Source organism: Salmo salar, chromosome ssa09 (genome assembly GCF_905237065.1).
Source record: "Salmo salar chromosome ssa09, Ssal_v3.1, whole genome shotgun sequence".
Lineage (NCBI taxonomy): Eukaryota > Metazoa > Chordata > Actinopteri > Salmoniformes > Salmonidae > Salmo > Salmo salar.
In genome coordinates this window covers 142,086,046-142,113,040 of record NC_059450.1, presented here as the reverse complement: position 1 = coordinate 142,113,040, position 26,995 = coordinate 142,086,046, and the positions used below count along the sequence as shown (strand labels likewise).

The 26,995-nt window shown below is 44.5% G+C and overlaps 1 protein-coding gene across 1 annotated transcript; it reads right to left on the bottom strand.

Moving 5' to 3' along the window:
* Positions 1 to 14,203: 14,203 nt before the first annotated feature.
* Positions 14,204 to 26,750, bottom strand: LOC106613156 (galactose-3-O-sulfotransferase 2-like). The gene is made up of 4 exons (XM_014215147.2): positions 26,464 to 26,750; positions 17,794 to 17,904; positions 16,151 to 16,958; positions 14,204 to 15,836 (listed from the first exon to the last, which is right to left on the bottom strand). Exons 1-4 carry the CDS (start codon positions 26,535 to 26,537, stop codon positions 14,808 to 14,810), a joined length of 2,022 nt encoding a protein of 673 aa, XP_014070622.1. The 5' UTR covers positions 26,538 to 26,750; the 3' UTR covers positions 14,204 to 14,807.
* Positions 26,751 to 26,995: the final 245 nt, after the last annotated feature.

The following is a 26,995-nucleotide window of genomic DNA, read 5'->3' as shown; positions in this document are numbered from 1 at the left end:
CTTGGCCAGCTCTCTTGCTATCTCAGAATGACCTTGATCCAAATCAGTCAGGTTTCAAGACTGGTCATTCAACTGAGACTGCTCTTCTCTGTGTCACGGAGGCTCTCCGCACTGCTAAAGCTAACTCTCCTCTGCTCTCATCCTTCTAGACCTATCTGCTGCCTTTGATACTGTGAACCATCAGATCCTCCTCTCCACCTTCTCCGAGTTGGGCATCTCCGGCGCGGCTCACTCTTGGATTGCGTCCTACCTGACAGGTCGCTCCTACCAGGTGGCGTGGCGAGAATCCGTCTCCGCACCACGTGCTCTCACCACTGGTGTCCACCAGGGCTCAGTTCTAGGCCCTCTCCTATTCTCGCTATACACCAAATCACTTGGCTCTGTCATATCCTCACATGGTCTCTCCTATCATTGCTATGCAGACGACACACAATTAATCTTCTCCTTTCCCCCTTCTGATAACCAGGTGGCGAATCGCATCTCTGCATGTCTGGCAGACATATCAGTGTGGATGATGGATCACCACCTCAAGCTGAACCTCGACAAGACGGAGCTGCTCTTCCTCCCGGGGAAGGACTGCCCATTCCATGATCTCACCATCACGGTTGACAACTCCATTGTGTCCTCCTCCCAGAGTGCTAAGAGCCTTGGCGTGACCCTGGACAACACCCTGTCGTTCTCCGCTAACATCAAGGCAGTGACCCGATCCAGTAGGTTCATGCTCTACAACATTCGCAGAGTACGACCCTGTCTTACACAGGAAGCGGCGCAGGTCCTAATCCAGGCACTTGTCATCTCCCGTCTGGATTACTGCAACTCGCTGTTGGCGGGGCTCCCTGCCTGTGCCATTAAACCCCTACAACTCATCCAGAACGCCGCAGCCCGTCTGGTGTTCAACCTTCCCAAGTTCTCTCACGTCACCCCGCTCCTCTGCACACTGCACTGGCTTCCAGTTGAAGCTCGCATCTGCTACAAGACCATGGTGCTTGCCTACGGAGCTGTGAGGGGAATGGCACCTCCGTACCTTCAGGCTCTGATCAGTCCCTACACTCAAAGAAGGGCACTGCGTTCATCCACCTCTGGCCTGCTCGCCTCCCTATCTCTGCGGAAGCACAGTTTCCACTCAGCCCAATCAAAACTGTTCGCTGCTCTGGCACCCCAATGGTGGAACAAGCTCCCTCACGACGCCAGGACAGCGGAGTCAATCACCACCTTCCTGAGACACCTGAAACCCCACCTCTTTAAGGAATACCTGGGACAGGATAAAGTAATCCTTCTAACCCTCCCCCCCAAAAAAAGATATAGATGTACTATTGTAAAGTGGTTGTTCCACTGGATATCATAAGGTGAATGCACCAATTTGTAAGTCGCTCTGGATAAGAGAGTCTGCTAAATGATGTAAATGTATGTTACTGTAGATAAGTTTATCACATGGTGTCACACATACACAAAATATGTATTCTTCTCTGCAACCATTTGGCTCATATGTAATCACAACTCATTCAAAAATACTTCTGGCTTACGAACACACACACCTCCCATACAAGCCCACTGAGGTCAGCTTGTGCTGCATGGCTGAGGGATACTCAGCAAATGTGTCCACTGCATTCCTCAGAGCTAGTTTGGCCAAGAACCAAGAGAATCATAACAACATACAGGAACTCAAGTCCTTTTATTCACCTGACATAGAATTCCTCACAATCAAATGCCGACCGCATTATCTACCAAGAGAATTCTCTTCGATCATAATCACAGTCGTGTATATTCCCCCCCAAGCAGACACATCGACGGCCCAGAAAGAACTTAATTCGACTCTATGTAAACTGGAAACCACATATCCTGAGGCTGCTGGGGATTTTAACAAGGCTAATCTGAAAACAAGGCTCCCTATAGTCTATCAGCATATCGATTGCGCGACCTGTCGGGGCAAAACCCTAGATCATTGTTATTCTAACTTCCGCGACGCATATAATGCCCTCCCCCGCTCTCCTTTGGGAAAAGCTGACCACGACTCCATTTTGTTGCTCCCAGCCAATAGACAGAAACTAAAACAGGAAGCACCCATGCTCAGGTCTGTTCAACGCTGGTCCGACCAATCGGATTCCACGCTTCAAGATTGCTTCGATCACGTGGACTGGGATATGTTCCACATAGCGTCGAACAACATTGATGAATACACTGATTCGGTGAGCTAGTTTATTATCAAGTGTATCAGTGATGTTGTACCCACAGCGTCTATTAAAACATTCCCCAACCAGAAACCGTGGATTGATGGCAGCATTTGCGCAAAACTGAAAGCGCGAACCACTGGTTTTAATCAGGGCAAGGTGACCTGAAACATGACTGAATACAAACAGCGTAGCTATTCACTCCGCAAGGCAATCAAACAAGCTAAGCGTCAGTATAAAGACAAAGTAGAGTCGCAATTCAACGGCTCAGAAACGCGAGGTATGTGGCAGGGTCTACAGTCAATCACGGATTACAAAAGAAAAACCAGCCCCATTGTGGACCACGATGTCTTGCTCCCAGACAGACTAAACAACTTCTTTGCTCGCTTTGAGGACAATACAGTGCCACTGACACGGCCCACTACCAAAACCTGCGGGCTCTCTTTCACTGCAGCCAACATGAGTAAAACATTTAAACGTGTTAACCCTCGCAAGGCTGCAGGCCCAGACGGCATCCCCAGCTGCGTCCTCAGAGCATGCGCAGACCAGCTGGCTGGTGTGTTTACGGACATATTCAATCAATCCTTATCCCAGTCTGCTGTTCCCACATGCTTCAAGAGGGCCACCATTGTTCCTGTTCCCAAGAAAGCCAAGGTAACTGAGCTAAATGACTACCGCCCCGCAGCACTCACTTCCGTCATCATGAAGTGCTTTGAGAGACTAGTCAAGGACCCTATCACCTCCACCCTACCTGACACCGTAGACCCACTCCAATTTGCTTACCGCCCCAATAGGTCCACAGACGATGCAATCACACTGCACACTGCCCTAACCCATCTGGACAAGAGGAATACCTATGTAAGAATGCTGTTGATCGACTACAGCTCAGCATTTAACACCATAGTACCCTCCAAACTCGTCATTATGCTGGAGACCCTAGGTCTCAACCCCGCCCTGTGCAACTGGGTCCTGGACTTCCTGACGGGCCACCCCCAGGTGGTGAGGGTAGGTAACAACATCTCCACCCCGCTGATCCTCAACACTGGGGCCCCACAAGGGTGCGTTCTCAGCCCTCTCCTGTACTCCCTGTTCACCCACGACTACGTGGCCATGCACGCCTCCAACTCAATCAAGTTTGCAGACGACACTAGTGTTAGGCTTGATTACCAACAACGACGAGACTGCCTACAGGGAGGTGGTGAGGGCCCTCGGAGTGTGGTGTCAGGAAAATAACCTCACACTCAATGTCAACAAAACAAAGGAGATGATCGTGGACTTCAGGAAACAGCAGAGGGAGCAGCCCCCTATCCACATCGACGGGACAGGAGTGGAGAGGGTGGAAAGTTAAGTTCCTCGGTTTACACATCACGGACAAACTGAAATGGTCCACCCACACAGACAGCGTGGTGAAGAAGGCGCAGTAGCGCCTCTTCAACCTCAGGAGGCTGAAGAAATTCGGCTTGTCACCAAAAACACAAACTTTTACAGATGCACAATCGAGAGGATCCTGTCGGGCTGTAACACCGCCTGGTACGGCAACTGCTCTGCCCATAACCGTAAGGCTCTCCAGAGGGTAGTGAGGTCTGCACAACGCATCACCGGGGGCAAACTACCTGCCCTCCAGGACACCTACACCACCCGATGTCACAGGAAGGCCAAAAAGATCATGAAGGACAACAACCACCCGAGCCACTGCCTGTTCACCCCACTATCATCCAGAAGGCGAGGTCAGTACAGGTGCATCAAAGCAGGGACTGAGAGAAAGAAACTGTTTTTCAATCTCAAGGCCATCAGACTGTTAAACAGCCATCACTAACATTGAGTGGCTGCAGCCAACATACTGACTCAACTCTAGCCACTTTAATAATGGATAAATTGATGTAATAAATGTATCACTAGCCACTTTAAACAATGTCACTTTATATAATGTTTACATACCCTACATTACTCGTCTCATATGTATATACACTGTACTCTATATCATCTACTGCATCTTGCCTATGCCGTTCGGCCATCACTCATTCATATATTTTCATGTACATATTCTTATTCATTCCTTTACACTTGTGTGTATAAGGTAGTTGTGAAATTGTTAGGTTAGATTACTTGTTAGATATTACTGCATGGTCAGAACTAGAAGCCCAAGCATTTCGCTACACTCGCATTAACATCTGCTAACCATGTGTATGTGACAAATAAAATGTGATTTTATTTGAACCCAGAGAACTAAGAAGGATCCGGAGCAGTGGTGCAAAACAGCACCTAGCTCTTCCCTCTAGATCTTCCACCAGTCCGGGGGGGAGGGGAGTTACGGTGGTTGAGCTGTCCAGAGAGGGTGAAGCTGTGTTGGGTTGATGTGCTCCAATACTCCTACCTCATTGTTGGCTCTGTACCAGGACACATCAAACAGCAGGTTGTGGTTCCGGGTGGCAACAGCCCAGGTGGTGAGCTCAACAAAAGACAGCTTCTCTGTCTGGGGCGTAGCATAGTCTCTGGGTAGTAATACACATTTGCAACAGTAAATGCACACATGTACAAACATTGCATGAGATTGTGTATGTGTGTGTGTGTGTGGTTTGACTATCCTTGTGGGGACCAGAAGTCCTCACAAGGATAGTAAAACAAGGAACATTTTGACAAGTGGGGACTTTTCGCTATTTATGTGTGTGTGGTGTGGTGTGTGTTTGCGTATGTTACAGCTACATCAGAGACATCTGGAACAAGACTCACCTCGTTTAAAAAACACATCTGCCTTCCCGCTTCAATGATTTTCAGACAGACAGCAGCAGTTGTACCTCTCTCCCCCCCTCCCTGACTATCACTCCCACTCCTCCGATCTTCTCTCTCACATATCCACCTGCTCACATACTGACATGGTCATTCAGGACAGAAGCCAGCTCAGTGTATTATATCTCAGGTCCGACACTGGGGATAGCTGCCAGCTCCAACCAGGCTGGGCACAAACCAATGGAGAGAGGGAAGGATGGATTGAGAGAGGTATGGATGGATGCAGGGGGTGCAGTGAGGTGCAACGAGGCACAGCCAGGGACAGAACGGCCTGAACGTGGGCAGTGAGGCGTGAATTTGTTAATCTGGTAATCCTGGTCAGCAAACACAGATTAGAGAGCTGTCTGATATCAAACCTTAGCAGTCCAACCCTACAGAGACCATGGCTGTGTGTACCAACCGGCAGCTGGATAAACTATACTGCATTCACCAGAAACTAGAGGCACTTCACACAGTGAATGGGTCTCATGCACTGCAATACCAAGGCGGTGAAAAAGAGTGTTTGAGAAACAGAGTGTGTGTGTATGCCAGGTGGTACTGGAGTGATACTTGCTTGTACATTTTGATAATGTTACAGACTAACTGCGCTGCGAAACTTCTGAAGTCTCTGTGGATGGACACACACTCGTTAGAGCAGAAAGTATCAGGGAGACATTGGCTCACATTGATATGAGTGATATTTGGAGTGAGGCTGTCTGATTGTTGTGAGACTGAGGGAATAGCACAGGGCTAGCAGGCTATTAAGAGAACAGAGTGGAGCAGAGCAGGGTTAGCAGGCTATTAAGAGAACAGAGTGGAGCAGAGCAGGGCTAGCAGGCTGTTAAGAGAACAGAGTGGAGCAGAGCAGGGATAGCAGGCTATTAAGAGAACAGAGTGGAGCAGAGCAGGGCTAGCAGGCTGTTAAGAGAACAGAGTGGAGCAGAGCAGGGTTAGCAGGCTATTAAGAGAGAGTGGAGCAGAGCAGGGCTAGCAGGCTGTTAAGAGAACAGAGTGGAGCAGAGCAGGGCTAGCAGGCTATTAAGAGAACAGAGTGGAGCAGAGCAGGGATAGCAGGCTGTTAAGAGAACAGAGTGGAGCAGAGCAGGGATAGCAGGCTGTTAAGAGAACAGAGTAGGGCAGAGTAGAGCTGGACAAATGGGACGAGGCAGCCAAGCCTGATCTTGGAACAGCTTCAAATCTGATCCTGGTCCAGCAGTAAAACCACACACATGCAGGTAGATGGTGATTTTCCTCTGTCTGTTCACTAGGTTCTATACTTTTCTAGGAGCAGAATATTAGAAAAGGAAAAAGAACATGAGAAAAAAAAATGTTTTTAGTTCCACCGTACTGGTCATGTTTTAGTATATGAAATTGTCAGACAGCTTTCATGTGCTGCAATAACAGTTGTGAGGGGCTTTTCTTCTTACCTTTCGATGTCCAAAATGTCCAAGCTCTACTCTCTCCATAGTATTGTCCCCCCCAACGGCCTCCTCTGCATCAAAAGAACCAGATTAAACAAAGATGCCATTTGTCTGCTTGAAATTAAAAAACCCAATGCCTCATTAAGACTAAGCACTGACAGATCCTAAGTGACACCAAATACGTCGACCAGAAAAACACTTGAATTGGTTTGAACGCACTACTACATGTAACATCATTGCTGTAAATGGCCACCAAGCTTTTCCTTGGGGATGTAGGTAGTGGTGGTGCACTAGGTGAAGGCTAGGATAGCTCCGGGGGAAGTTTCCTCAGATCTAGGGCCGACTATGGCCAAATTGAACTGCTCCCCGTCCGAAATTCACAAGATTTTTTATTTTATCTCACCTTTATTTAACCAGGTAGGCTAGTTGAGAACAAGTTCTCATTTGCAACCTGGCCAAGATAAAGCATAGCAATTCAACACATACAACACAGAGTTACACATGGAATAAACAAAACACCGTCAATAATACAGTAGAACAAAAGAAAACAAAAAGTCTATATACAGTGAGTGCAAATGAGGTAAGTTAAGGCAATAAATAGGCCATGGTGGCGAAGTAATTACTATATAGCAATTAAACACTGGAATGGTAGATGTGCAGAAGATGAATGTGCAAGTAGAGATACTGGGGTGCAAAGGAGCAAAATAAATAAATACAGTATGGGGACGAGGTAGGTAGATAGATGGGCTGTTTACAGATGGGCTATGTACAGGTGCCGTGATCTGTGAGCTGCTCTGACAGCTGGTGCTTAAAGCTAGTGTGGGAGATATGAGTCTCCAGCTTCAGAGATTTTTGCAGTTCGTTCCAGTCATTGGCAGCAGAGAACTGTAAGGAAAGACGACCAAAGGAGGAATTGGCTTTGGGGGTGACCAGTGAGATATACTGTAGCTCAGTTGGTAGAGCATGGTGTTTGCAATGCATGGTGTTTGCAACGCCAGGGTTGTGGGTTTGATTCCCACGGGGGGCCAGTACGGAAGAAAAAAAAAAATGTTTGAAATGAAATGTAAGTCGCTCTGGATAAGAGCGTCTGCTAAATGACTAAAATGTAAAATATACCTGCTGGAGCGCGTGCTACGAGTGGGTGCTGCTATGGTGACCAGTGAGCTGAGATAAGGTGGGGCTTTGCCTAGCAGAGACTTGTAGATATCCTGTAGCCAGTGGGTTTGGCGACGAGTATGAAGCGAGGGCCAACCAATGAGAGCGAACAGGTCGCAATGGTGGGTAGTGTATGGGGCTTTGGTGACAAAATGGATAGCACTGTGATAGAGGCTATTTTATAGATGATATCACCGAAGTCGAGGATCGGTAGGATGGTCAGCTTTACGAGGGTATGTTTGGCAGCATGAGTGAAGGATGCTTTGTTGCGATATAGGAAGCCGATTCTAGATTTAATTTTGGATTGGAGATGCTTAATGTGAGTCTGGAAGGAGAGTTTACAGTCTAACCAGACACTCAGGTATTTGACTTAGAATACGTGGACAACTACAGAGCTGTCCAGAGTAGTGATGCTGGACGGGCGAGCAGTGATCGATTGAAAACCATGCATTTAGTTTAACTTGCGTTTAAGAGCAGTTGTAGGCCACGGAAGGAGAGTTGTATGGCATTGAAGCTCGTCTGGAGGTTAGTTAACACAGTGTCCAAAGAGGGGCCAGAAGTATACAGAATGGTATCGTCTGCGTAGAGGTGGATCAGAGAATCACCAGCAGCAAGAGCAACATCATTGATGTATACAGGGAAGAGAGTCGGCCCGAGAATTGAACCCTGTGGCACACCCATAGAGACTGCCAGAGGTCCGGACAACAGGCCCTCCGATTTGACACACTGAACTCTATCAGAGAAGTAGTTGGTAAACCAAGCGAGGCAATCATTTGAGAAACCAAGGCTGTCGAGTCTGCCAATAAGAATGTGGTGATTGACAGAGTCGAAAGCCTTGGCCAGGTCGATGAATACGGCTGCACAGTAATGGCTCTTATCGATGGCGGTTATGATGTCATTTAGGACCTTGAGCGTGGCTGAGGTGCACCCATGACCAGCTCTGAAACCAGATTGCATAGTGGAGAAGGTACGGTGGGATTCAAAATGGTCAGTAATCTGTTAACTTGGCTTTCGAAGACCTTAGAAAGACAGGGTAGAATAGATATAGGTCTGTAGCAGTTTGGGTCTAGAGTGTCACCCCCTTTGAAGAGGGGGATGACCGCGGCAGCTTTCCAATCTTTGGGAATCTCAGACGATACGAAAGAGAGGTTGAAACAGGCTAGTAATAGGGGTTACAAAAATTTCGGCAGATCATTTTAGAAAGAGAGGTGCCAGGGCACCCCTGTGTTCTTTATAACCCTCCCACATCCCAAGTCGAGATTACCTCAGAAGACGGTAAGAACCAATACAAAATATGAAACATGTAAATGTTAAAACACGTATTTGTCAGCAAAATGTGGCCTATCTTGCCTTAGTAAATGTGGTCCATTTTGTCAGTCCGTATCAAAGGTTTCATGCAGTAGTGTCGATCAAATGAGTGTCATTCGTTGCTGGTTAAATAGTTAACATAGTCATGAACAGTATTCCAGGAGGCTACTTTAGGACTGCCTCGAGATAGCAAGGCTTGTTAGCGGTGCACCTGGCAACAGTTTCTCACAGGCACACTCAGGTGTGACCGCACATACATATGTATTCCCTCTAAATGCCAAACAGGCTATTTGTCAAACCCTGCTGTGGGTGTGTGATAGATGCGAGGCCAGACGTTGGCTTTGTGTGTTTCTGTTTGCTTAAGCCGCTACCCTTTATAGCAGATTTGATTGATGAGTAAATATTAAACATGTCCTGTCAAGCCATTCCTGAACCACAAGGTTTAGTGATTGGGCCTGCCTGCTGCCATGCATGCTTACACTGATACACACACAAAAAATCTGTTATTAATCTACTCAAGGAATTTGCATAAGCACACATACAGCACACACAACCCTACTAACAACCACACACAGATACAAACACATGTTCACCCATCATTCATGTTCTAGTGTAAACAAGTCAAAGATTGACACATGCATGCTCATGTTTGTTAGCCACCTTGTTTAATAAACAAATGGTCTTCTCTGTGATCATGCAGAAAACTATTCGGTACCTTTACAGATTGGGTCTCGGCACATACTAATAATGAACACTAGGTGGAGCTGTTGATGTACTTTAGAAATATAACTGTCTAGAACTGATGAGAAAGAGGGCTGAGATATCTATATATATATATATCTATATATATATATATATATATATAAACCCTGGAATACTGTTGCTATGAAGCCATATTGGTACTTCCTGGAAGGAGCAGTCCTCCATGTTTCAAGTACATAATAACATATTTAAGTATTTATTTGTTGTAGTGGGGACAGTGCATTTGGAAAGTATTCAGACCCCTTGACTTTTTCCACATTTTGTTATATTACAGCCTTTTTAATAAAATTGATTAAATAGTTATTTTCCCTCATCAATCTACATACAATACCCAATATGACAAAGCAAAAATAGTTATTTTTTTGCACATTTATCAACAAAGACCCCCCAGAAATATCACATTTACATAAGTATTCAGACCCTTTACTTTGTACTTTGTTGAAGCACCTTTGGCAGTGATTACAGCCTTGAATCTTCTTGGGTATGATGCTACAAGCTTGGCACACCTGTATTTGGGGAGTTTCTCCCATTCTTCTCTGCAGATCCTCTCAAGCTCTGTCAGGTTGGATGGGGAGTGTTGCTGCACAACTATTTTCAGGTCTCTCCAGTGATGTTCGATCAGGTTCAAGTCCAGGCTCTGGCTGGGCCACTCAAGGACATTCAGAGACTTGTCTCAAAGCTACTCCTGAGTTGTCTTGACTGTGTGCTTAGGGTCGTTGTCCAGTTGGAAGGTGAACCTCCACCCCAGTCAGAGGTACTGAGCACTCTGGAGCAGGTTTTCATCAAGGATCTCTCTGTACTTCAATGCTGCAGAAATGTTTTGGTACCCTTCCCCAGATCTGTGCCTTGACACAATCCTGTCTCTTAGCTTTAAGAACAATTCCTTGGACCTCATGGCTTGGTTTTTGCTCTGACATGCACTGCCACCTGTGGGATCTTATATAGACAGGTGTGTGCCTTTCCAAGGATGATCAATGGAAACAGGATGCACCTGAGCTCAATTTCAAGTCTCATAGCAAAGGTTCTGAATATGTAAATGTAAGGTATTTCTGTATTTAACATGTCTAAAAACCTGTTTTCGCTTTGTCATTATAGGGTATTGTAGATTGATGTGGATTTTAAAAAAAATCCATTTTAGAATAAGGCTTTAATGTAACAAAATGCGAAGAAAGAGAAGGGGTCTGAATACTTTCCAAATGCACTGTATTTGTCATTGAGCAAAGCTGAGGAATATTATTAGGACAAGGCTCCCACCTGTTGTCAGATCTGCACACTACAGCCCAACTGTATTCTGTTTTGCTGATCAGGTTGTTTTATCATACAAAAGTGGGAACAAACACAAAAGTAAAAACAATTTATAATTCATTACCCTTTTATTTGACCATTTCAATTTGAAATCTGTGCTTACCGAGTAAGTGGCAACATCACCGCTCACAACAATGAGAAAAATAAACGTACATACCAGACCACTTTAAAAGGCAAGTATTGTGATATAAGGACTCACATCACAAAATCATCTCTACATACAAAAATCTACATTTCACGATCATTTCTTTACACCTCATTTATATATTGACACTAAAGTGCAGTATGATTTAAAAGCACACTTGAATTTAAAGAGACTAATCATTTGGTCTTCTAAGAAATGTAATATTTTAATTTGATTCCCATTTCTGAGAACCGAGAGCTCCATTGCTCCGTCTTGGTAACTGAATATTTTTCCACAGTGGCCTACTGAATGTCTTTCAGTTACTGAATTACCTTTAGTAACTGAATCTCTCGGTTACTGAATTACCTTTAGACACTGAATCTCTCAGTTTCTAACCTTAAAGGATGAGGAAATTCAAGGAACTTTCTGCATGAGAGTTGATGTACAAATCTATTATTACAGAAAGTTACAAGCTCTGGCTCTCTTCAGGTAGGTAGCGAAAGAGTTGAGATGTGCTCTTAAGTCAAACATTTTGTAATGGTATTTCTGTTATTGCATCTTTCCCTTAAATGTCTACGAGAGGAGGCTGATGGGAGGAGCTATAGGAGAACGGGCTCCTTCTAATGACTGGAATTGAATCAATGCAACAGAGTCAAACACGTCGTTTCCATGTGTTTGGTACCATTCCATTGATTCCATTCCAGGCATTTGCACCGACACACACATTCTACACCTGACATGCCACCAGGGGTCTTTTCACAGTCCCCAGGTCCAGAACAAATTCATGGAAACATACAGTATTATACAGAGCCATGAGTGCATGGAACTCCCTTCCATCTTATATACAGCAAACAGCAAACCTGGTTTCAAAAAACAAATAAAGCAACACCTCACAGCACAACACCTCTCCCCATGTGACCTACTTGTTCTGTGTATGTACTGATACAGTATGAGTAACTGTTAGATGCCCACACACACACTTCATGTTAAGTTTTTTAAATGCATGTAAATTGTAAAATCTTTTGTCTGTAATGTATCTGTTGCCATTGGCGTTGACTAATGGGGATCCTAAAAAATTATCAGGAATCATGGCAAGACCCAACAGGGGCAGGCAATAGACAGGTCAAGGCAGGCAGGGGTCAGTAAACCAGAGGTGGGGCAATGGTACCTGATGGCAGGCAAGCTCAGGGTAGGCAGAGGTCAAACAATCCAGAGGTGGGGCAAAGGTACAGGTCGGCAGGCAGGCTCAGGTAGAGTGGTCAGGCAGGCGGGCTCAGAGTCAGGACAGGCAAGGGTCAAAACCAGGAGGGTGAGAAACTGGGAAAAGCAGGAGCTGAGAACAAAAACACTGATTGACTTGACAAACAAGACAAACTGGCAACGGACAAACTGAGAACACAGCTATAAATACACAGGGGATAATGGGCAACACCTGGAGGGGGGTGGAGACAATCACAAGGACAGGTGAAAAAACAGATCAGGGTGTGACATAAATAAAATCTAAATTACAATGAGCCCGTCCTCCTATAGCTCCTCACACCAGCCTCCTATGATGTCTACATGTTTAACACACCATCATGTATTTTATTCACCTCCATATTGAGCCACCTTCTCTCTGAGTAAAGTTTATATCAACTCAGAGAAATGAGACCTGAGATGTATCCTGTCTAAATGAGAGACCAGATGTAGTAAAGTGGAGGTACTGTTTGTCTTTTGGTGTTAGCAGACAGACAGATACAGTACCAGTCAAAATTTTGGACACACTTACTCATTCAAGGGTTTCTCTTTAATTGTACTATTTTCTATATTGTATAATAATAGTGAAGACATCAAAACTATGAAATAACACATATGGAATCACGTAGTAACCAAAAAAAGTGTTTAGCAAAAATATATTTTAGATCTTCAGTCGCCACCCTTTGCTTTGATGACTTCTTTTCACACTTTTGGCATTCTCTAAACCAGCTTCATGAGGAATGCTTTTCCAACAGTCTTGAAGGAGTTCCCACATATGCTGAGCACTTGATGGCTGCTTTTCCTTCACTCTGCGGTCCAACGCATCCCAAACCATCTACATTTTTTTGAGGTCGGGTGATTGTGGAAGCCAGGTCATCTGATTCAGCACTCCATCACTCTCCTTGGTCAAATAGCCCTTACACAGCCTGGAGGTATATTTTGGGTCATTGTCCTATTGAAAAACAAAGCGCAAACCAGATGGGATGGCGTATCGCTGAAGAATTCTGTGGTAGCCATGCTGGTTAAGTGTGCCTTGAATTCAAAATAAATCACCCACACACCATTGCACCTCCTCCTCCATGCTTCACGGTGGGACCCACACATGCAGAGATCATCCGTTCACCTACTCTGCGTCTCACAAAGACACAGTGGTTGGAACCAAAAATCGAAATTTGGACTCATCAGACCAGAAGACAGATTTCCACCAGTCTAATGTCCATTGCTCGTGTTTCTTAGCCCATGCAAGTCTCTTCTTCTTATTGGTGTCCTTTTTTGGTGTCCGTTTTCTTTGCAGTAATTAGACCATAAAGGCCTGATTCACGCAGTCTCCTCTGAACAGTTGATGTTGAGATGTGTCTGTTACTTGAACTCTGTGAAGCATTTATTTGGGCTGCAAATTGTGGTGCAGTTAACTCTAATGCACTTATCCTTTGCAGCAGAGATAACTCTGAGTCTTCCATTCCTTAGCGGTCCTCATGAGAGCCAGTTTCATCATAGTGCTTGATGGTTTTTGCGACTGCACTTGAAGTGACATTCAAAGTTCTTCAAATTTTCCGTATTGACTGACCTTCATGTCTAAAAGTAATGATGGACTGTAATTTATCTTTGCTTATTTGAGCTGTTCTTGCCATAATATGGACTTGGTCTTTTACCAAATAGAGCTATCTTCTGTATACCACCCCTACCTTGTCACAACACAACTGATTGGCTCAAACGCATTAATTAAGAAGGGAAGAAATTCCACAAATTAACTTTTAACAAGGCACACATGTTAATTGAAATGCATTCCAGGTGATTACCTCATGATTACCTCTGCTGGTTGAGAGAATGCCAAGAGTGTGCAAAGCTGTCATCAAGGCAAAGGGTGGCTACTTTGAAGAATCTCAAATCTCAAATATATTTTGATTTGTTTAACACTTTTTTGGTTACTACATGATTCCATATGTGTTACTTCATAGTTTTGATGTCTTCACTATTACTCTACATTGTAGAAAATAGTAAAAATAAAGAAAAACCCTGGAATAAGTAGGTGTCTCCAAACTTTTGACCTGTACTGTTCATAGGCCTACTGTACTACAGGCCTTACCCAACCCCAATCAGTTTAATCGATAGTACCAAGTATGTGCCATTCAAACTATAGTACAAATAGTACAAATTCTAAACCTCAGTGTGTGACAAGATCAAGGGGAGAGATTAGATGAGAGGGTTTATGAGATGCTACTTCCAATCCAACCAGTCAAGGCAGGACAGTCACCCCAGTTGCACTCTCCCTCTCCTTCCTACTCTTCCTCTTCCTCCCCCAACTCCATCCCCTCCACCCACACAGGTCCAGTATCATTGGGTAGAAACACTAGAGCTTATCCTAGTGCCACCAAAGTCAGCAAACTGGCCCTGTGCACTGCAGCCAGCCAGAGTAAGCATAATGTGCAGCGAAACATCCTCACTGTACAGACAAAACAGAGCCATTGGCTGTTCAGCTTAAAAAGACCCCTGTGCTCAGTACCAATGAGCTCCTGTGGATTGTCCCATTAGTCCCATAGTCTATGTTGAAAGAGCCCCACCTCAAGGTATGTTTCTGTCACTTCTATCTGCAGTGATTTTAGACAGGACAGTTGGGCGGGGGTCATTTTGGTTCTGGGCATTAGGGTTTCTGGGTCCACTCCTGGCTGTCCTACTGTGCCGGGCCTCCCTCACCCTCACCGGCCCAGCCATGGCTGCTTTGTTTGGGCTGACCTTGGCTGGACCAGGCTGACGTTGTGAGGCGACCAGTTTGGCGGCCTGTCTCTGCCTAGTGGCAAGCTCAGGGAACTGCTTGGTGTAAAGGGTGTCTGTGTACTGCAGCTCTGGAGTGATCAGGTTCTGACAGCGTGTTTTGGTGGGCCCGTCCAGCCCAGGGTTCAGGTTGTAGCCCTGGATGATGGCCGCTCCATACTGGAAGGGCTTCAGCCCCGCGTCCTGTACCTGCGACGGGTCCACTGCACCACCATCCTTCAGGCAGGTTTTGGCTAGTTTGGCACGTTGCTCCTGCAGCCGAGTCACCTCCCGCCTCATCTCCTCACGTCCCACCGTAGTGTCCACGCGTCGCCAGAAGGTGGCATTAAAGTGCAGGTAGAGCCGCCAGTCAAGGGCGTTCCAGGCTCTGATCTTGTCAGCGGTGTGCGGGGAGAGCATGTTCCGTGCGCGCTCGCTCCGGCTGTTCAACTTGAAGGAGACGATGTCGTCCAAAGACCAGCAGAGGGCGCGCTTGAGCAGGATCATGGATTCATCAAAGTACTCTGAGATGAGGATAAGGTGGAAGTCCTCCTCGATGGCGCCAATGGCTGTGGCGGCCCGCGTCTCCAGGTCACCGGGCGTCTCTGTGGCGACGTTGTTGTCGAAGCCAAAGTCAAAGGTCAGGATGTTACGGGCGTAGTGGTTGTTGGGCAGGGACGTGTTGTAACTACGCCAACCGTTGTCGAGGAAGTCATCCAGGCTGCGGGCCTTGTGGAAGGCGGGAATGCTCTTGTAGTAGATGAAGATGGACTCCATCATGGCAACAGGGTTCTTCAGGATGGAGAAGTAGAACGTGTCCTGGGGCATCACCTTCCTCACCTAAGACACAACAGGAAAAGCCCAAAACAAGAACAAAATGTGTTAGTGATACCATTTAACAATTATTGGTTACAATTTTTTTATATTTTCTGGGGAAAAGATAGTAGTAAAATTCAACTTGTGTTAGTCTGAACCTCTATATTATCTATGATGCAGTGGAGGCTGCTGAGGGGAGGACGGCTCATAATAATGGCTGGAACGGAGCAAATGGAATGCTCTGATACCATTCCACGAATTCCGCTCCAGCCATTATCACAAGGCTGCTCCCCAATTAAGTTGCCAGCAACCTCCTATGCTATGATGATAGAACTCACCTCTGGTGGTCTGAACCTCATGTGGTTGCACATGATGTGGAACTTTTTGACACTGCGGCTCCTAACTCCCTCCACAAAGTGTGAGGCGAAGAAGAAGGGATAGAACAGCTGGCTGTGCATGTTCAGCGGAAGGGCGAAGGTCAGATTGCGGCTGTCGCCATAGCGATACAAGATGTTCAGGATGGTGCTGCTGGCCGTTTTGTGCGTCTTTAGAAAGACGATGTGGTTCTTCGGCCGACAGGTGGAGGTGGCAATCCCCGGTTTCACCTCGCTTATCACCCCGGCAACTACAGAGTTGGTGCCTAGAGGGGCAAGGCTGTTTCTACTCTTCAGCTGATTGGTTAAGGGGAGCTGGAGAGGTTTGTGAGACAGGGTAGATACCACTCTGATAGCTGGGTGGCCCAGCTGGAGAACCACAGACCCGGGAACCCCCAAATGCAACTCATCATCACCCAGTGTGACTTTGGGCAGGGCTGCCTTTACTGCTAAAACTTTACCCCTTGCCTCTTTCCTGGAGTCTTTGACCTTATTGAAAGTGTTTGAGAGCTTTAAATGTTGGTGATGCACCTGGAGTCTCCTCTCCATTCCTGGCTCATCTCTGCCATCTTGATATTCGGCTACCTTCTGGTTCTCTTTGGCCAGTTGTTTAGGAGCTCCTTCCTCCTGTGACCTCACTTCCTCTTCTACGACAGGGGCGTGTGAAGAGGGGGAAGAGTTTTCCCAGTCACTCTGCTCCGTCGGGAGCGTTCCCTGGATCTCGATGGTAAACCGCACATTCAGGAGCTTCTCGCTCAAAATCTTATCGTTCCTGAAACCAAACAGAGTGTTTGACTACAGTTAGCCAATCACTGTCAGCCTGTTTCAAAACAAAACAATTATCCTGAACAGAGAAGTGGAATGTAAAAGCTTATTCGTTTCACCAAAGAAAATCTATTATATTAACAAGATAGCCGAGTGACCAGTCTAACAATGGAAATACAGTACGTCCTCAATGATTAAAGCCTGACGCGATCAGGTAGGACCATTGTAGTCAATGAGAGGGCAGATACGCGTGTGAACCACAGTCGTTTTTCTCAAAGTTGCCGGAATGCCATGTGAATCCACTTATATCAGCACATTTGTAACAGAATATACATTGCGAAACTTCAATTCAATCAAATAAGCCTCATGTAATTCGACATTCTCTCATAGTCCTCCATACAAAAAAATACAAATCCTCTCGCTTCACCTCTTCCTCTCTGGTTTCACTGCCAGTAATATAAATCCAGGTAGTATGAATATCTGACCTGATGGCTACAGATGTAGGATCTTAATTTGAGCTAGTTTTCTACAGCAGGAAAACGATCCTGTAGTAACAGGACATGTGAATTATTAAGTGGATTATAATTCATGGATTTTTGTAGGAGTTGATACATTTTTTCTGAAGGGAAAATCAAGTTAAAAATGTAGAAATGAAAATAACAAACTTCAGAAGCCTTTTTAAACCTCAAATATACTACAAGTTTTTTTTGGACTGTCACTCCAAACTCCTTGCTGTTCTGGTTGATGTATTCCACTAAGGGATCCATGTTGGAAAAGTTCTCCTGCAACAGGGTGATCAAATAGAGATCCTACATCTGTACGTACAGTAGCACCAGACTCACCTGGACTGCCAGACGACTCCTAGGATCTGGATGGCCACACAGAGCACAGTGAGGGCTATGAGGACCATCCATAGATAGCGTAGGGGGCTGCACAGCAGTACCTTCAGCCACCTGCAGGGGGAGGGTGGGGGGGGTCAACCACAGGAACCACATTAGAGTCTGCAGCGTCAGGCACATAAATATTACAGACAACAGAACTGATTCTATGGCTATAAACTCATTTAGAGAATCTCAGGGATATTATGTCTTTAACTCAATTCTAATCTCATTCTAAAGCTGTAACTTCATTTTAAAATCAAATTTTAAAACCATAACCATGAAACGTTTGTATTAAAATGAGTACTGATCCATGCGAGACTACAGAAATGATGTCTGTACTGTTGGATGTTTTTTCTTGAGGCTTAGAGGCCATGAATAGGGTGACTGCAGTGCATGTGTTTGTGTGCACATGTTGTGTGTGAGAGGGAAGCGAGAATCTCAATGATTTACAAGACAATCCAACAGCAGAGTGGAACAGTGATTCACACAAGCTCTTGCAATGTTTTCACTTATCAGGTGGCTACACAATGTACTAAACATCCTTTGTGTGGGCTAGTGTGTGTATTTGCATGATTTCCAGAGTGCATCTGATCTGTTTATTAAAACATACAGTACAAGCAATTTCAGTGTGTGTGTGTGTGTGTGTGTGTGTGTGTGTGTGTGTGTACTCCATAGAGGAAACGTCACTAAGCCTGTTGAATTGGAACGCCTGTGGCGTAGTGGTGCATTCATTGTCCTTTCCCATCTGTTTGTGGGCTTCATGTTCTAATCAGAGGAATTAGCTGCCCTGTTTGATTCGGCCCATTGAACTAGTGTTGGCTAGATTAGAAGAAGAAAAACAACAGTCCTAAATACACCCTCTGGGCCTCTCTGCCCATACTGCGTGTGTGTGTGTGTGTGTGTGTGTGTGTGTGTGTGTGTGTGTGTGTGTTACAACTACATCAGAGACATCTGGAACAACAGACTCACCTTGTCTTAAAAACACATCTGCCTTCGCGCCTGAATGATTGCCAGACAGACAGCAGCAGTTGTACCTCCCTCACTCTCTATCTCCCCCTCCCTCTCTCTCCCTCCCTCTCTCTCTCCCCCCCCCCCTCTCTCCCTCCTTTCCTATATCTCTGGCTCCTCCTATCTTCTCTCTCACACATCCACCTGCTACTGTGTGTGTGTGTGTGTGTGTGTGTGTGTGTGTGTGTGTGTGTGTGTGTGTGTGTGTGTGTGTGTGTGTGTGTGTGTGTGTGTGTGTGTGCTGCCTGTGCATGTGAGCATGAGTATGTGCGTGTGTGTGTGTGTGTCCCTGAGCACAGTCCATAAGTGCATGCTGCCGCTACACTGTCCTTCAGTCGCCCCCAGCTGTTTGTCAGTGTAGTACATTAGTCTGGCCACCGCGGGGTTAAAGCATGACGCACACAGCACCAGAGGCAGCCAGCCATCACTGATGGGTCATCATCAAGACATGGGATGATGATGTCACTGTGAAGCCAGCTGATTGACTCAAACAGGCATGCCACCACCATTACTAAACAACACAACATATTACCCATGATCCTCTAATTCAGTTCCCCCTCTGGAAGCAGTTATTGGGCAAACTCTGATTGGCCCATGTCACAAATGGAGGAAAGGCAAGCGAGACAAACATGAAAATACCAGGGAAAGTAGTTGCTAGGCACATCGTATAACATTTGCCCTTAGTATACTGCTACATACTATCCTCCCTGTTTGTAGTGGTTTTACATTGAGCTCTGTTGCACATTGCTTGTGCATTGTGTCACTGACTAAATATGTCCATGCTAATCCAGTGGTTGTGCTACACACATGGTTTGCATTTGTCTGGGAATCTGGTTGGCGTTTGATCTGTTTTGTGAGTGTACTTTCCCCTGTGCATGGATAATTCCCCTACGACACAAACAGAATAGGGATGACGTTAACGTTAATGAATAATGGAGTGAAACACTATGAAAGAGCTGGTTATTTTAACTTTTAGTTGTGTTACAACCTGATTATGAAATGGAATAAATAGAGATTTTTTTGTCACTGGCCTACACACAACACCCCATAATTAGTATTTTATTTATTTAACCAGGCAAGTCAGTTAAGAATAAATTCTTATTTACAATGACGGCCTACCCCGGCCAATCCCGGACGATGCTCGGCCAATTGCGCGCCGCCCTATGGGACTCCCAATCACAACCGGATGTGATACAGCCCAGGATCAAACCAAGGTCTGTAGTGACGCCTCTAGCACTGCAGTGCATTAGACTGACATTATAGGGGCTCCCGAGTGGCGCAGCAAAGTGGGATTAGGTTTTTAAACATTTTTACAAATTAATAAAAAATATAATGCTAAAATGTCTTGAGTCAATAAGTATTCAACTATTTTACTATGGCAAGCCTAAATAAGTTCAGGAGTAAAAATGTGCTTAAGAAGTCACATAATAAGTGGCATGGACATGATTTTTGAACAACTACCTCATCTCTGTACCACACACATACAATTATCTGTAAGGTCTCGAGCAGTGAATTTCAAACAGAGATTCAACCACAAAGACCAGGGAGGTTTTCCAATGCCTCGCAAAGAAGAGCACCTATTGGTAGATGGGTAAAAATAAAAAAGCAGGCATTGAATATCCCTTTGAGCATGGTGAAGTTATTAATTACGCTTTGGATGCTGTATGAATACACCCAGTCACTACAAAGATACAGGTGTCCTTCCTAACTCAGTTGCCGGAGAGGAAGGAAACTCTTCCGGGATTTCACTTTGAGGCCAATGGTGACTTTAAAACAGTTACAAAGTTTAATGGCTGTGACAGGAGAAAACTGAGGATGGATCGACAACATTGTAGTTACTCCACAATACTAACCTTGTTGACAGAGTGAAAAGAAGGAAGCCTGTGTCGAATAAAAAATATTCCAAAACATGCATCCTGTTTGTAACAAGTAATATTGCAAGAAATGTGGCAAAGCAATTCACTTTTTTGTCCTGAAAACAAAGTGTTACGTTTGGGGCAAATCCAATAAAACACATGACTGAGTACCACTCTGCATATTTTCAAGCATAGTGGTGGCTACCTCATGTTATGGGTATGTTTGCAATCTTTAACAACTGGGAAATTTTTCAGGATAAAAAATAAACAGAATGGAGAAAAGCACAGGAAAAATCCTAGAGGAAAACCTGGTTCCGTCTGCTTTCCACCAGACACTGGGAACTGAATTCACTTTTCATCAGGTCAATAACCTAAAACAGAAGGCCAAATCTACACTGGAGCTGCTTACCAAGAAGACAGTGAATGTCCTGAGTGACCGAGTTACAGTTTTGACTTAAATCTACTTGAAAATCTATGGCAAGACCGGAAAATGGTTGTCTAGCAATGGTCAACAACCAATTTGACAGAGCTTGAATAATTTTTTTAAGAATAATTGGCAAACGTTGCACAATCCAGATGTGGAAAACTCTTAGTGATTTACCCAGAAAGACTCACAGCTGTAATTGCTCCCAAAGCTTCTTCTACAAAGTATTGACTTTGGGATGTGAATACTTAAGTAAATTATATATTTTTGTATATAATTTCCAATAAATTTGCCAATAAATCTAAAAAGATTTTTTTTCAATTTGTCATTATGGGTTATTGTGTGTAGATGGGTGATAATCTTTTTTTTTAAATACATTTTGAATTCAGGCTGTAACACAACAAAATGTGTAATAAGTCAAGGGGTATGAATACTTTCTGAAGGCACTGGATAGGTTAATCCACAAATATAATTTTATATCTATCTTAAAAGACCCCATTTTCATGAAGTTGATGATATAAGCTTGAAGCCCATTTAAAAACAGTACGGGACTTGAACCAGGAAGTAGACGGGACTTTCATAGGGTATAGGACATAGGAAAGGATATCACAGTAGATTGTTGGAATTCTCCCAGGAGAGACAAAGTGTGCAATCGAGGTCTGTCCAAAGTCATGGTAATTACAGGGGAGGAAGCTGCTGTACTTAAGTCGAAGAAAACATTCTAGTGACCTTTTACCCCAAAGACATTCCTGTCTCTGCCTTCAGCTGAAATAAGATATCATGTTTGGATATGTCCTAATGAATTTTCCATTTTACCAGACACTAGTAACAGTAATGACAACCACTCTCTCCACATCTCCCTCCATCTCTCTCTCTCTCTCTCTCGCTCCCTCCCTCCCTCCATCTCTCGCTCTCTCTCTCTCTCAGTCTTTCTCTCAGTCTTTCTCTCTTTGTCTCTTCTCCTCCTTCTATTAGGTTCAACTAGTAGTGACACATTCCCTTTGTTTACTAGCTCTTGAAGTTTGCCAAACTCTAGAGAGTATGTGTGTGTTCTGGGCCAAGGCACTGCTCAGAACACATTTTTTTGCCACAGAGTCCTGGAAAGCAATCGCTAGCTGTGGGCTAGGCTTGGATACAAATACTCTGCCTGACTCCACTCACAACCCCTAACACACACACACACACACACACACACACACACACACACACACACACGCACACACGCACAGTCTACAGCCCTGTGGTCACATCCAGTTGCAATGCACTAAATAAAAACACACACTTTGAGTCTAACTGAAGGACCGTGGCACCCCCAAAATCCCTTCCACAGAAAGGGAGAAGAAGAGAGAGAGAATAGTTTATTCAAAAGTTGTTATACTAATAACTGAATTTGATGACATTTCTACATAAGTCACATACATGTAAGTCACTGAAGACCACCGATGTCCACGTCTCACTGAGGACCCCTACAGGGCAGCACAGTCGATACTAATCAAACTACATCACTACACATCAGCACAGACCAATATACACACAGCTTAGAGAAGGATAACTCATTCATGATAAGCAGACGTATGCAAACTCACTGCATGCAAACTAAGGTCTAGACTATAGTGTGATCAGCACTCTATCCAATTCCTCCACACACACACACACACACACACACACACACACCCTATGACAATACTAATATTGTGATATGAGTAGTAATAACAGTCATATTGCCAAGGTATTAAACTGAGCAGCAGGAGACTACAGAGAGCTAGATAAAAACCAGGAGGCCATGGAAGCCCATGGACATGAGGAATGAATATAAGGGCTTCTACCAAAACGTCTCAAGTTTTCCCAGGCTATGAAGACATCAGGAAATGGCCTGCCCTGCCTGCCTGCCTGCTGCACAGCTACACTCCTGCATGCTAGCCGACACACACACACAGTACACACACACGTGCCCACACACACACACACACGTGCCCACACACACACACACACACGTGCCCTCACACACACACACACACACACACACGTGTCCTCACACACACACGTGCCCACACACACATGTGCCTTCACACACACACACACACACACACACACACACACACACACACACACACACACGTGCCTTCACACACACACACACGTCCCCTCACACACACACACACACACACACACACACACACGTGCCCTCACACACACACACACGTGCCCTCACACACACACACGTGCCCTCACACACACACACACACGTGCCCTCACACACACACACACACGTGCCCTCACACACACACATACACTACCGTTCAAAAGTTTGGGGTCACTTAGAAATGTCCTTGTTAATGAAAGAAAAGCACATTTTTGTCCATTAAAAAACCATCAAATTGATCAGAAATACAGTGTAGACATTGTTAATGTTGTAAATGACTATTGTAGCTGGAAACGGCTGATTTCTTATGGAATATCTACACAGGCGTACAGAGGCCTATTATCAGCAACCATCACTCCTATGTTCCAATGGCACGTTGTGTTAGCTAATCCAAGTTTATCATTTTAAAAGGCTAATTCATCATTATAAAACCCTTTTGCAATTATGTTAACACAGCTGAAAACCTTTGTCCTGATTAAAGAAGCAATAAAACTGGCCTTCTTTAGACTAGTTGAGTATCTGGAGCATCAACATCTGTGGGTTCATTTACAGGCTCAAAATGGCCAGAAACAAAGACTCCGGTATGCTGGCCTTCTAGGCAGAGTTGCAAAGAAAAAGCCATATCTCAGACTGCCAATAAAAAGAAAAGATTAAGACAGGCAAAAGAACACAGACACTGGACAGAGGAACTCTGCCTAGAAGGCCAGCATCCCGGAGTCGCCTCTTCACTGTTGATGTTGAGACTGGTGTTTTGCGGGTACTATTTAATGAAGCTGCCAGTTGAGGACTTGTAAGGCGGCTGTTTCTCAAACTAGACACTCTAATGTACTTGTCTTCTTGCTCAGTTGGGCACCGGGGCCTCCCACTCCTCTTTCTATTCTGGTTAGAGCCAGTTTGCGCTGTTCTGTAAAGGGAGAAGTACACAGCGTTGTACGAGATCTTCAGTTTCTTGGCCATTTCTCGCATGGAATAGCCTTCATTTCTCAGAACAAGAATAGACTGACGAGTTTCAGAAGGAAGTGAAACAAATTCTGGCCATTTTGAACCTGTAATCGAACTCACAAATGCTGATGCTCCAGATACTCAACTAGTGTAAAGAAGGCCAGTTTTATTGCTTCTTTAATCAGAACAAAGGTTTTCAGCTTGGCTAACAGAATTGCAAAAGGGTTTTATAATGATCAAATAGCCTTTTAAAATGATAAACTTGGATTAGCTAACACAACGTGCCATTGGAACACGGAAGTGATGGTTGCTGATAATGGGCCTCTGTACGCCTATGTAGATATTCTGTAAAAACAATCTGCCATTTCCAGCTATAATAGTAATTTACAAAATTAACAATGTCGACACTGTATTTCTGATCAATTTGATGTTATTTTAATGGGCCAAAAGTATGCTTTTCTTTCAAAAACAAGGACATTTCTAAGTGACCCCAAACTTTTGAACAGTAGTGTACATTCCCACAGGCATTTACAGTACATTAGATTCTCCCATATACTACTTAAGGCACTACATGTACACTCAGACATGATCATCCATGTACAGAAGCATACATTCACACAAGAACATAGCCTAGATACACAATGACATGCACTGACCATTTGCCGGCACTCTCCCTCCCTCTAACTTTCTACTTGGGGTTGAACTTTTGGTCACTCTCCCTGCAATTGATGAAATGGTCCTAAATGAAGTGAGGAGTTCTGAGAACCCAGTCCTATATGAAGGATTGCAGGCTTGCATGCTTTCCCAAGTCACATTTACGTCTCTAATAACATTTCTCAACTCCTACCTGCCTGATCCAGGCTTGACCAGTTAAGAAGGGAGTTGTGGTAATCTCCTTGGATGTTGATTAATATCTTATCGTGACACACAGCCCTAAATAAGGACTTCAAGGTCTTTCCGTAGGAGTAAAATATTTGTATTAGATTACATAGCAGTAGCTACTTGTGTGAATAATAATATAGCTATTATCTGTAACAGTAAAAGGAGAATGTATAGTGGTTGATTCTGTGTCCTTGTGTGCAGTAAGGTCCGGTAGCTGTATTTGGCTGTACTGATATCCTACAAGTTCTCCATTTTGTTCTTATCTGTAGGCTGAATTTCAGGATTGTTTTTCATCCATATTCTTAAACACTATGAGGGGTTTGACTATTGGAAATTGAACTTTGGGTCACTTTATTACACATCAGATTCTGCCTGACATTTAGATTTGTACCTGTTTTTTATTTTTATTTAACTAGGCAAGTCAGTTAATAACAAATTATTATTTACAATGACAGACTGAGCTGACAAGGTAAAAATATGTCTTCTACCCCTGAACAAAGCAGTTAACCCACTGTTTCTAGTCTGTCATTGTAAATAAGAATTAGTTATTCGATCTAGCAACCTTTCGGTTAGTGGCCCAACGCGCTAACCACTAGTCTACCTGTCGCCTCCGTTTATGACCCTTTCAACATAAATAGTTTCGTATTGAAGTTGAGTGTTTTCAATGTGCTCGCAGTGCAGTTTTGGCTTTAAAATTATGTTTTAAGAACACAAGGATTCTCCTCCGTTTTACTGAGTTAGCTATTTATTATTTCAGTAAGGCCCTAACACGCCAATTTACGCCTACGGCATCTAAATGGTAAAGTTAAATAATTTATGAGCTTTGTGGATCTATTCTGTATTATTTGTCGTTGTGATTAAATCTACATTTCTTTGAAACTTGTCAGCTTACTTCTATTAGAATGGAAATAAAATCATTCTGAACCCCAAAATATAACATTCACAATATCCATTAGAATAAGCTTTCTTAACTGCCGATTTGCGTGAACGTCAACTGTGTGGTTGCATTATTTCCTCTCCAGTCTACAGTTTGTGGTCAGTGTGAATGGGAGCAATATAACTATTTAATTGAAGGAAAGAATTTGCGTCTGACTCTTATTTTCCCAAAGTATGAGCACGTTGCCATCGGCTGTAGCAACAAAGACTCTAAATCAAATCTAAACAAACATCTCATCATATGGCACACCACTGTTAGATTTGGTTCGCTGCGAGCGTATGAAAACCGGAATGTATCAGTAGTTCGCTGTTTCGCCTATTATGGACAAGCATTCATTGTGGGCAATAGCATCGCCGACCAATAGCTTTCCAATGAACTATCGCTAAAGGAACGTAAAAAGAAACAAAAGCCCTGAAGAAGTCAGTATGAATTCACTTACGAGGCGCATGGTAAGGATGAGGTCAGGGAGAACAGCTCGCGCTCCTTGATCGATTTCCTTGCGGAGGGTGGCATTTCGAGTGTCTGTACCAGGAGGGGGGTGCCCAAGAACCCCGGTCCTGCATGAAACTCCGATCAACCCAATTCACTCTCCCAATAACCCCCGTCCCCGAGCCACAGACTCCCTAGTCCCCTTTTAGAGTAGGGAAGTCCTCCCGCTGCCGACTTATTGGCTCGACGCGCAGACAAACCAAAGAGAGGGAGTCAGAAAGGGATGGAGAAAGGGGAGAGGGAGGAGGTTACAGCGAAGGGAGGAGGCAGGAGGATGAAATCGAGAACAAAGGCAGTGACTCTTTGTCACCAGCCAGGTAGTTGTCACACCGTTCTTCACAAGGACAAAGCAATTACTAGCCTTGAGGTTACACACAACCTTGCTCAGCGTTAAATTAGATTTGTAGTCTTTTTTTGGGTAAAATGCCATTCATGTCGGATTATACTGTAAATGTTAGGAGGTTTGTCTTTTGTGTGGAATA

Excerpts from the sequence above, each read along its gene's own strand:
- LOC106613156 (XM_014215147.2), bottom strand. The coding sequence starts at position 26,537 with ATGCCACCCTCCGCAAGGAAATCGATCAAGGAGCGCGAGCTGTTCTCC. Across the intron at positions 17,905-26,463 it reads TCATCCTTACCATGCGCCTC|GTGGCTGAAGGTACTGCTGT; the intron begins GTAAGTGAATTC and ends CTCCCCCTGCAG. Across the intron at positions 16,959-17,793 it reads GGAGTCGTCTGGCAGTCCAG|GAACGATAAGATTTTGAGCG; the intron begins GTGAGTCTGGTG and ends GTTTGGTTTCAG.